The following is a 13,001-nucleotide window of genomic DNA, read 5'->3' on the forward strand; positions in this document are numbered from 1 at the left end:
AGATGGCTTGCTCTACAGCTATGAAAAAATCGGTACGGTCATATTTGATTCTATTTATAGAAAAATGCTCAAGGTTTAGCAACTGGCACTCATCAGATTTGGATTCAGCAGGTACAAATTGACTTAGAACAGCTTAAACAATTACTTTATCTTGAAAAACAAGGATGACCTGAAAATCTAAGTTTCTAGCCTGGACTATTACGTTATATTATTACTACAAGTAATGAAGTTACTAATCTCGTTAGTAATCCACTGAGTAACGCCTAGATAATGCAGCCTACTGAATGAAACTTATTCACCAGCTTCTTACTTATAACCAGGATTTGAATATTGTCCAACAACGCAATCATGTCACGTGATAAGGTGGTAGTTTCACATGTGACAGCTTAAGGCTGTGGACACAAAGTAATATAATATGTAATATAATATGTAATATTATTATAGTTTATTTTATGGGTAATATGTAACTGTAACTAAATAGTTCAGTTGCAAGTAATATGTAATATATAACTAGTTACTTTTAAAAAGTAACTTGCCCAACACTGGTGACTGTTGATTGATTGATTGATTGTTAATTATACTCGCAGCATTTGGACTAGCCATTCTTCCATGCTGGAGTGTTACATATACAACATACACAACAACAACAACAACAATTACATACACATAGTACAATACACTGACCACACCCACAAAAAAAAGAAAAAATATAATTAGTAAACAAACATACAAAATTATCCAAAAAAAACTAATTAACCAGCAATCAAAGAAACAAACAAACGGTTCATGAAATCGGATAGGGTAGACTCTAGCCAGGACAGTGTTGAGTGCCAAACTGGATATTTGGATTTAATAATAAGTAGTGATCATCCTGATGCATTGCTAATAAAATTCAGTACTGAACAGTAGATTCAAATGGTATAGTTGTGTCCACTGTTCTGCTGTCTCCTCTGTATCTCTTGTGTCCACATCCTCTGTGTCTGTTGGCTTGTGTCCACCATTCTGCTGTATCCTCTGTGTCTGTTGTGTCCACTGTTCTGCTGTATCCTCTTTGTCTGTTGTCAGTTTCCACTGTTCTGCTGTATCCTCTATATCTTGTATCCAGTGTTCTGCTGTATCCTCTGTATCTGTTATGTCTTCTGGTACTCTGCATCTACTGTGTCCATGCATTGTGTCCAGTATCTACTGTGTCCACTGCATATGTTACATTTGTGTGTTTGGGGTGTGTCCAGCATGTCTGTCGTGTCCTCTACATGTGTTGATTGTGTCTGCTGCATTCCTGTGTCTGCCATGTCTATGTTGGCAGACTGAACACACTGATAGGCATGAGGCTATTATGCTCCAAAAATTGAGCATTATGCTTTTGAGCAGTGCTCAAAAAATCACCTATTATGCTTTTGAGAATTTCCCATTATTCTCAAAATAATGCCACCATTATTGGCTAATTATGCCAGTTTATTGTTGTATCAGGCCATTTTCATTGATGTTTAAGCTTCAAATAGTCTTGAATTCTTTAGCTGGTTGCTGTATTAGAGTATTTTATTTCAATGCGACTGCTTTATTAGAGTAAATAATATTCTGTGACTGCTTTTTATTAAATGCTATCCTACTAGGGACCTGCGAGAAGGCTAAAGCCTGTGAATACAGGGAGTCTGAAACATGTAACTGAAATGTTGAAGAATGCTCTATTAGTAATTAGAGTATCTTGATCTTTTTTAACAGAATTGTGTAATCTGCAGATTTTCCTATGGTATAATCACCTCAAAATGCTAGCATGATTCCTGATTCCCACACATACCTATTATGCCTGAAATTATGCTGGCATAATTGCCGCATCCCTACACACTGAACACATCAGATACACAGGACACTAAAGACACTAAAGCACAGTAGATACAAAAGATACACTGGACACACCAGATATGGTGGACACAACAGATACAGAGTAACACTAGATGATACAACAGACACAGAGGATACCAGCAGAACTCTGGACACAACAGACACAGAGAATACCAGCAGAACAGTGGACACAACAGACACATATAGGATACAGCAGCAGAACAGTGGACACAACGGACACAAAGGATACAGCAGCAGAACAGTGGACACAACAGACACAGAGAATACCAGCAGAACAGTAGACACAACAGACACATATAGGATACCAGCAGAACAGTGGACACAACAGACACAGAGGATACAGCAGCAGAACAGTGGACACAACAGACACAGAGAATACCAGCAGAACAGTAGACACAACAGACACATATAGGATACCAGCAGAACAGTGGACACAACAGACACAAAGGATACAGCAGCAGAACACTGAACACAACAGACACAGAGAATACCAGCAGAACAGTAGACACAACAGACACATATAGGATACCAGCAGAACAGTGGACACAACAGACACAGAGGATACAGCAGCAGAACAGTGGACACAACAGACACATATAGGATACCAGCAGAACAGTGGACACAACAGACACAAAGGATACAGCAGCAGAACACTGAACACAACAGACACAGAGAATACCAGCAGAACAGTAGACACAACAGACACATATAGGATACCAGCAGAACAGTGGACACAACAGACACAGAGGATACAGCAGCAGAACAGTGGACACAACAGACACAGCAGCAGAACACTGAACACAACAGACACAGAGAATACAGCAGAACAGTGGACACAACAGACACAGAGGATACAGCAGCAGAACATTGGACACAACAGACACAGAGAATACAGCAGAACAGTGGACACAACAGACACAGAGGATACAGCAGAACAGTGGACACAACAAACACAGAGGATACAGCAGCAGAACATTGGACACAACAGACACAGAGAATACAGCAGAACAGTGGACACAACAGACACATATAGGATACAGCAGCAGAACAGTGGACACAACAGACACAGAGGATACAGCAGCAGAACATTGGACACAACAGACACAGAGAATACAGCAGAACAGTGGACACAACAGACACAGAGGATACAGCAGCAGAACATTGGACACAACAGACACAGAGAATACAGCAGAACAGTGGACACAACAGACACATATAGGATACAGCAGCAGAACAGTGGACACAACAGACACAGAGGATACAGCAGCAGGACACTGAACACAACAGACACAGAGAATACAGCAGAACAGTGGACACAACAGACACAGAGGATACAGCAGCAGAACATTGGACACAACAGACACAGAGAATACAGCAGAACAGTGGACACAACAGACACAGAGGATACAGCAGCAGAACATTGGACACAACAGACAAAGAGGATACAGCAGAACAGTGGACACAACAGACACAGAGGATACAGCAGAACAGTGGACACAACAAACACAGAGGATACTAGCAGAACAGTGGACACAACAGACACAGAGGATACAGCAGAGCAGTGGACACAACAGATAACAGACTTTTAATTTAGATGCCATTGAAGAAGTGGTTGATCATGTGAGCTACATGCACATTCCATTAGGCACTTGTATGAATTCAGAGAATTAAAATACAATAATAAATTTTATGAGTATTTTTTTTTTATTATTAATGCTTTACAGTACAAGTGCTGAAAGTCTGTAGGACATCTGGTCCTACAGCCTGCTCAAAGACTTTAGCTACATAAGGTGTGTTTGTAAAGTTGGAGTAAAAATCCATGACTGGACCTAGGTATAGCCTCGAACCTGCAGCCATCCGATTTACGTTCGAACACTTACAGGAGTCTACCAGGTGGTCAGGATGTTTTCTCCTTGTTATTTTCATGCAATTATATACATAGGAATCCTAGAGAGTAACTCATTATCTCTAAGTACCCCAAGTAGAACCAAATGGAAACTAGTTTATTTATTAATGCTATACTAGTCTACATGATACTTAAAGTAAGCACGATTTTCAACAAATAGGAACTACTTTCAATGTATATCAACACACGGTATAGTGTGTCATGCGGCCCAAGAAGCCGGCGCGCAACACCCGTGAGCAAGCCCGTGAGTGTACTGACAGGAAGAACGAAAACACAATTTTCTCACCTCAGTAGCTCTGTGCTGCCTTGATGAAACAAGACGATTTTTTCTGTGTACACGCCCGCCAACTTCAGTACTCCACATACCAAATTTGAGCGAAATCGCTTCAAGCGTTCCCGAGATATGCGACTTCAAAAATTGGCTTAGTCTCTTCGTTTTTTTCTTCGTCTTATTTTTCTTCCTCTTTTTGCACACTTACAAAAACTGCTATAAAACGCGAACGCCTGATCCAATTTCCTTGAAATTTGGAACACAGAAGGGGGGTATAAAGGCGCATCTTAATACCAACTTTGGCTGGAATACGATAAATAGGTAAAGAGTTATGAGCGATTATTCACGAAAAATAACACCAATATGTTGTCACGCCTACAGGGTAAACTGCTTATGGGAAGAAGCTGAAAATCGGTGAGTGAATAGGTTAACTATTGAACCTCAAACTTTTTGTGGTTTGAAAGAAATCGAGCTAAAAACCAGGAAGATACAATGAAAAAACCAACAGTGTGTAACAATTATGCAATCAAGATTAGCTAATAAAAGATTATTATTATTATTATCATTATTACTGCTTTACATGCAGTGACCAGCACTGAAGGTCTGACAGCAACTTGTGCTGCAGCCTGAAATGACTACTTGCCACACCTACCAGATGAACCGCTTGGGGTAATGCTTTGAAAATCGCTGTACAGATGGAGTAATCATCTTAGAAAGGTTCTTCAATGGTGTAGAAGAATCAGACTTAAAGCCACGGAGTGATAACACGAAATCCAACTTGGTGTAGCAAGTGCAAGATCGAGATACTCTAATAGAGCAGTCATCCTAATAGAGCAGTCACCCTGAAGAGAATTTAAGAGATCAGCTAGAAACAAGTGACCTGTATAGAGATCAGCTACAAACAAATCATCCTGTAGAGAGTTCAGCTACAAAAAATTCACCCTGTAGAGAGTTCAGCTAGAAGAAGTTACCTTATAGGGAGTTCAACTACGGAAAGAGATAGTTCAGTTAGAATTAGTCACCTTGTAGAAAGTTCAGCTACAAAGAAACCACCATGTAGAGAGTTCAGCTACAAACAAATTGCCCTATAGAGAGATCAGCTAGAAGAAGTTACCTTGTAGAGAGTTCATGCAGCTACAAAGAAATCATCATGTAAACAGTTCAGCTGCAAACAAATCACCTGTATAGAGAGTTCAGCTACAAACTAATTTCCCTGTAGAGAAATCGGCTAGAAGAAGTTACCTTGTAGATAGTTCAGCTACAAACAATTCATCCTGTAGAGAGATCAACTAGAAGAAGTCACCTTGTAGAGAGTTCAGCTACAAAGAATCCATCATGTAGAGAGTTCAGCTGCAAAAAAATAACCTGTAGAGAGTTCAGCTACAAGCAAATCACCCTGTAGAGAGATCAGCTAGAAGAAGTTTCCTTGTAGAGAGTTCAGCTACAATTAACAATTCACTCCGTACAGAGATCAGTTAGAAGAAGTTTCCTTGTAGGGAGTTCAGATACAAACAAATCACCCTGTAGAAAGATCAGCTAGAAGAAGTCACCTTGTAGAGAGTTCAGTTACAAAGAAACCACCATGTAGAGAGTTCAGCTACAAACTAGTGACCCTGTATAGAGACATCAGTTAGAAGAAGTTACCTTGTAGAGAGTTCAGCTACAAAGAAACCACCATGTAGAGAGTTCAGCTGCAAACAAATCACCCTGCAAAGAATTCAGCTACAAGACATCTCACACCTACAATGTAAAAAAAACAATTGTGGGGTTACATGTTGCATGTGTCTCATCCTTCACCCGGCTTGCTACGTAGCTTAACAATTTCCATCTTTGGTGTTGCCAATAATGTATCGGCTACATACAATACTACAATAATGTACGTGGCAGTACATCAGTGGTGTGGCACAGTGATGTGTCACAGTATAACATATGCATACAAAACATATAGGAGAGAGCTTTACACTGGTGGCCTATTAATTGTTTCTTGTCCCCACCCAGATCACTCTTCACCCCACTGCCTCAAATCATTTAAAGTAGACTATAGTATAGCTGCTATCAATCACATGGGCCTGTGTTTTGATGCTGAAAAGACAGACGTCAGTTACAACACAGAAAGTGTCTCAATTCTTTTGTCAAATTCCTCTATATTTGGGACAATAACTATTAAAGTAACTTGTCATATCCCCAGGGCCGCCCACAGGGGGGGCAACTGGGGCATTTTGCCCCGGGCCTCAGCCTGAAAGGGGCCCCCTGAATACCTGTTTAAAAGATCGATATACTCTAATAGAGCAGTCACAGTATTCTTCAGAGGAGCAGTGTAGTAAGCTTATAGATAAGGAGATATGGTTGGTGATGGGTAGTTATTGTCATTGCCAGCAGGTTGCGACCTTTTTTTTTTTTTTTTTTTTTTTTGGTCTTCACCTTACAACTTGGGTGAATGCCACTATTTATAGCTGGTCAATGATCATGCTATAGTGCAAACAATAACAAAAAGACCTATTCATGAATTTGAAGTTTTCTCACAGTATGGAATATTCAATACGAGAAAGACAAAAATGTCATAGTATATATGCCAGTTTTGCAAGGCTATAAAAATGCTAACTGAAAAACATGAGAAAGTTCACTAGCAGATTAACAGCCTGAAAATATAAGAATTGTATACCATTATTACCATATATTATATATGTCACTACTACTGGAATCTGCTCAGGCCAAGCATAAATTTGGAATAGGATCTATCATGGCACAATCATCTTCACCTGACAGTTTCACAGCAAGTTGTGCAACTTGTTTGTGAGGGTACTACAAATGTACAAGAAGTAAATAATGGAATAGATAATTATGTAAATTAAAAAATTGTCCTCAGTAATCAATTATATTTTCTACCATAATATTATTATATGCAACCATACTTACTTGATTAGAGCTTTCAAAATTTGATCAGGACAAAAATGAAGAAATCAAGATAGCTATGCTTCACTGTTTTCGCCCTTAGGTAAGTAGGTGCTGTTAATGCATGGTAGCATAAACTAGCTCCCCAAATTTTACTGCTGGTATCAAGAAAAACAGCAGCAGCAAACATGATATGGAAATTGTTGTCACTCTGAATGGTTGTGTCACAAATACAACACTGTATAATTTATACTGCGATGTAACAGAGTTTGTACCCAAACTCTTAACAGGTGAAACATGCAGAGCTAGCTATGTGTACGAGAAGTGTTTGAAGCTATCATTTTCAATAACACAATACAATTATTTTGAAGCAGAGTTTAAGGTTATATAGAGACTTTTCCTGCAACATCTGCATTTCTGCTAGTGTGATGACAAGAGTGGGACAAGATGGGCCAGCACTATATGGCCTATTAATAGGTCAGCACTATATATATGGTTCTATTAATAGATAAGGCACATCTGGCTACTCTATAACCTAGTAAAATACCCAGCAACTCCTAAATGGCCACCTGTAAGAGACACTACACAATACAGTAGTAGCTACTGTGAACCAGTTACGTTAATGCCTGTCAGACATCCATATGGCATGCAGTAATCTGGATCATGCAATGGTAGCTATACTGCTGGAGAATGGTTGTGGGCCAGTATCATGTTGCAATTGATAGCATTGTTGTTAGGGAATTCGCAGAGTATACCAATAACCAGTCAATAAAGGCTCATTATAGTTAACATGCAATGATAAAACAGCAGCAACTAATTATATATCACGATTACAGTTTACAGCTACAGTCATGATATCTCTGTTATTCTTAGTGGTAGCAAATACCATTTAACCTTGCTAAATGTGAGCACCTGAGGATCGCTAATATAATGCAGTTATACAATTCAAACAGTTAAGTCAGCCAAATATAACCATACATATCTTATAACTTGACATGATCTGATCATAGGCAATTCTAAGTGGGGGGGAATATAAATCTTGGAGAGAAGTTACAGTATAATATATATAGATTGGCATTGCTATTTTAGCATTTTTCATGTTTTAGCATAAATTTTAGGCTGTTTTCAAGCCTTCAAATTGGGGGTTTCACCCCCAGACCCTTCTGAAATTCTACTGTATATTACAGCCATGCAACAATAGTCATGCTGTGCCCTACTTGGCCCCTCCTGTAGGTCAGGTCTAGAATTGCCACTGGTTCTGATCATATCTCCAGAATTACTGTCGAAGTCAACTCAGCATCCAGTGTGTTCCTCATGTTACTTATCTAGGTGATATATAACTGTAAACCAACACCTCTCCTCAATCAGAGGTATCCTCCAATGAAATGTGAGTTCATGCCCAATATCAGTCAAAGAAATGTGCTACAAGATGATGGTAAGATCTATTCTTGAATATTCCTCACCTGTATGGTCTCCATCTACTGGAAAAGAAGAGCTGCAAGATTGAATGATTTTTTTAAGATACTCAAAATGATAGAACAACTAGGATGGCCAACTCTAAAACAGCAAAGAGCTAAAGCTAAAGTTGTAATGATGTATAAGATACTGGACAACTTTGTATTTGACAATAATTATTATACTTGGGGCCACTCACTTAAACTAGACAGTGACACACATGCATTACCAACCATGCACATGTTGCTGTCAGACCTTCAGTGCTGGTCACTGTAAAGTGCTAATAATAAATAATAATAATGCAGAATAAATGCTTTCCATGATCTATTTTTCCCTTCAACCATCATTTTATGGAACAGTCTGCCAGAGGAGGTTGTCACTTCTAGTAATTTAGAAACTAATAGAATTGTAACGGTTTATTTTTACTGACTATATAATTTATCATGTTGTACATTAACAAATACAATATAGTATTTAGTTAGAAGGAACCTGTATCATTGTTTGTAAGATTTAAAATCCTAACATGTGTCCACCGAATTTAATATTTTTCTGTCATTTGGTCTCCACGTACACAGAATCAGTTGAAATGGTCCAAAGAAGAGCAGAAGCCAACCCGACTGGCCATCTCTCCAACTATATACAGAAATCAATCCTCTTTAATTGTGTTCTTTAAAATTGTTAATGATATGTAGACTTTTTGATGCTCTGCCCCACACTCTACTCATGGCCAGAATAAATTTATTCATTTACAATTAAGAACTAAACCTTTCAATAACTCCTTTTTTCCCATAGCAAAAAGCCAGCTATATATGAAATTGCTGTGATTAAATCAGACAGTTCAAAAAACTTTGAACAATCAATAAATAATATAACTATTTAATCATATACTTTAATACTTGTGTATATGATGTCTGTACATTACAAAATAATTTATAACTTGCTAATTAGGTATGTGACCAACATTATTTCATTTGACAAGGTTGCTATTTCTAGGTGATTTTTATATGCTGTATTATGTGACTGCCATACAAATAGCAACTGCTATAAAGTTTATAGCCTTGACCTGCTGCTAGGATGTTTATAATATTCCGTAGTGTACACCATCAATGCAATCAAATTTGCTACTGAATGCTTACAACAGCTCAAAGCACACAAGAAATAACTGTGTAATGCATAGTTTATGCTATAATGCCACAAACATTATCATGAATAATGTAAAAATATCTTATCTGTGCACATGCATACAATTAGTACAACTCTGTATTTGCATAAAGATATGAAATTACACTGCTACATTTAAATTGCTTTAGTTCGCTCTTGAAAAGCGTTCCCTGCAGAGTTGTGACATTTTGTTTGTAAAAGTGAAGGTAATCATAATTACACATTGCTGTATTAGTATAAGGGCTCCAGTGAGGGACTTCAATGCTTTTGAGTGGTCTGAATTACTAAGTTCAGCTATTAACCAGAGGAATCGAGAGATGTCAATAGTTGCTCCCATCGCTATTGCAATGACTGAAAGCTTTTTACTATAGTCTCTGTTGGTGATTGCAGTGGTACGAAACCTGTTACTTAGCTTGTAATAGTAAAAGAGGTATGCCACAAACATCACAATCTGACAAGATTTACTGAGAACAGTGTAAACTTCACCAATGTAAGATGTCCTGTTAAACCCATTACAATGGCCATCTGTTTGTAGAAGGTATTTGTTATTGCCAGTTATTGCATAATAAATCATTGTGATGGTCACAAGTAGTACCACTGAGCCAATTGCATAAGAAATGTAACATCGGAATAAAAACTTGGATCTTTTTGCGGACAGCTTTGGTTGAAGGTTATAGCAGCGATACATGACATAGGCGTAATGAGTAAGTATGCAGGTGGCAAAGCTGTCAATAAGCACAACTGTGATGACAGCAGTGGTGGTAATAATCTGACAGATTGCTAGTGAGTTTACCTTGATCCTGTAGTGTGTTAGTAATATAACAATAATGACAACACAAACTAGTACTATAGAAGAACTGTACATCATCAGTAGCTTCCCCATTGTAGTGCGCAGCTCTTTGAATAACAAGTGCACTGTAACAATGTAGCCACTCACTATCATTATCAGCATGGTAGTCGCAATTGATCGAGGTACATTATCATCCACCACCTCAGTGTAACAAGGCTGCTCATCTTCTAGTTTAGCAATCACCATAGAAGTGTGGCCATCTGTTGGGATAGTAACAATGAGAATATCAGTAGTGTAGACAATGTCCAGTTTCTCTCCAGTTTCAATCATCATGATGGTACAGTCATCAACCAGGCAGTATTGTAGGGTAGTGACTTGTTGGAGGTCATCATCACCACTAGCTGGTAGTTGTTGATCAGAACAGTGAAGTGATGTTACCTTACTGGCAGTAACAATGAAGAGCAGACTAACCCAAGCCATCACAACCTCTCTCGTTCTCCAGCAAACATTTATATTACAAATAGCAGTGATTGTGAAGTATGACTGCATGTAAACTACAAAGGGTCACAAATGATTACATCATCACAAACATACGTATGCTGTATTACATACAAATGCATGTGCATTACTTACAGAAATGAATGAATTGTTCATACTCAATTGCAACAGAGGTTGGTGGCAATGGTAGGAATTTATAAACTTTTTTTTTGTCAATAACGGAAACAATAATATTATGGCATATAGAGCTCTATAAGTCAGTAAAACAAATAGTAATATATACTTCTTCATGTGTTTCCTATTTTATTGAAATCAACTGACTGCAAATGCATACATGCAATTCTGATTCAGGTACACACATTAAAGCTGCAATATCATAACTATTTAGCAACCACATGACTTAGTACTCAGCACGAACTATGAATGAATCACTGTAAAGTGCTGTATAATATGGTATGTGCTATATAGCCAGTGCATTATGTAGAGGACTCTTAACCTTCTAGAATTTCTGCATAGGGTTTCTAGAAACACTTCTTTTGACACTGTATATGCTAGTGCCCATAAAAGTATGTTACTGTATCATCTAAATTCTTTAGTGCTATATAATACATAAAGTATTTTAAAGATGCAAACACTTATTGCATGATAACTAGACAGATGTTAACATCGTCATTGCATGATAATTACATGCTAATTAAAAGTCCCTGGATACAGGGATAGCTATATAACTATACATCATAAAATTGCAACTAAACTTGGTATAAAGTATAGCATTTCATTATAGTTTATGATCAGTAATAGGTTGATGTGAGAGTTGAGCCAAAAACATTTCATGAAATTTCTACTACTATCATTTCACTTCTGGGTGATTTATTTACACAATTAACCAGTACTATAGTAAAATTTGCATATTCAGGCTCTGGGACCAACCAAAAGTGCTCTGATCAAGGGTGGATTAAGAGGTTGGAGTGCTGAAGCACTCCCACACCACCGAATTATTACTATGTGCTAGCTAAAAGATGCTACTAGAAGCTACAGGTGTAATTGCATGTTAAGCATAGACAATGAAAAGGTAGAAAGAGAAAGGGAAAGGGCTATAATCTAAGAATCACTGAGAGGTGATCAGACTCTAATTATACTATTGAGTAAACTTGAAGTTTTTAAAAATGAAATACTCTAATAGAACAGTCAACTACTCAATAAAACATCCAAAAATTATTTTATAGCCAGTATGTGAGCTTAGCTATGTCTCCCAATTGTACCAAACACCCTGCCACAAATTTTACACCTTTTATGTACTAAACCAATTATATGATACTTTTGAAAGACTATTCTGAAAAGGTAATATGCATTGCACAGGACCTCAAAGATATTTTATTTTTATATTTCACCAGAAGAGGACAATGCCCTCTCTTTACAATCACTTAATGCATGGGAATGGAATTATTGTGTAATGTGGGAATGGAGTTGTGTGTTAAAATTGTAACCATGATATGGTAGGGAATTTCTGATCTGATACATTCATACTCTGGAATATTTTTTTTGGAATTTAAAGGATGGTGTATTTTATATTTATGTTGATAAAGAACTCTCGTAAACGATGTGCACTCACTTAACATTATACAAGTAGTATAGGGACATATATACAGTAGCCAAGTTTTGTTTGTATCATTAAAAAAAGAGGAATAATACATACGTGCAGCTTGATCAAAATTATAGAAACCCTGCACCCCTAAATGCTGTAGCCCTGTTTACTTAAAAGCTTAAGATACACAACAAAGATTGATATTGCCCACCATGAACACATGTTTTGGTGCTTTTAGCATCAATTTAAGTTAATAAGCTCATATTAGATCCTGAAGGTTGTGTAGCATCTAGACCCCTTGAAATTTGACTTCAAAAGTAAACCACATATACTAGACTGCAGCCACTGATTGCACTGGCTTCTCCACGAAATGAGACCAATTGTGGCCTTACAAGAATTACATTATCTTTTCTACCAAAATCACCCATGCATGTAATAATTAACTCAGTATACAAATGTACATGTTTCTCATACGTAATTAAAATGATTGTTTTACAACATTAACTACACCACGCATAATCAAACTACACACCTGCAGTCCACATAACAAAGTCAATGCACACATTTCAGTAGCAATGAC

The 13,001-nt window shown here is 37.5% G+C and overlaps 1 protein-coding gene across 1 annotated transcript; it reads left to right on the top strand.

The window, feature by feature from the left end:
- Positions 1-1,955: 1,955 nt before the first annotated feature.
- On the top strand, positions 1,956-3,452 carry LOC136248437 (uncharacterized). Its single transcript, XM_066040219.1, has 3 exons — positions 1,956-2,140; positions 2,192-2,364; positions 2,416-3,452. Exons 1-3 carry the CDS (start codon positions 1,956-1,958, stop codon positions 3,450-3,452), a joined length of 1,395 nt encoding a protein of 464 aa, XP_065896291.1.
- The last annotated feature ends 9,549 nt before the right edge of the window (positions 3,453-13,001 follow it).

This window comes from Dysidea avara, chromosome 3, assembly GCF_963678975.1.
Source record: "Dysidea avara chromosome 3, odDysAvar1.4, whole genome shotgun sequence".
NCBI classification, from domain to species: Eukaryota; Metazoa; Porifera; class Demospongiae; order Dictyoceratida; family Dysideidae; genus Dysidea; species Dysidea avara.

Bases quoted from the DNA above. Each gene is read 5' to 3' on its own strand.
- LOC136248437 (XM_066040219.1), top strand. From the start codon at position 1,956: ATGATACAACAGACACAGAGGATACCAGCAGAACTCTGGACACAACAG. The intron at 2,141-2,191 runs GTAGACACAACA...TGGACACAACAG, and splicing joins CAGAGAATACCAGCAGAACA to ACACAGAGGATACAGCAGCA. The intron at 2,365-2,415 runs GTAGACACAACA...TGGACACAACAG, and splicing joins CAGAGAATACCAGCAGAACA to ACACAGAGGATACAGCAGCA.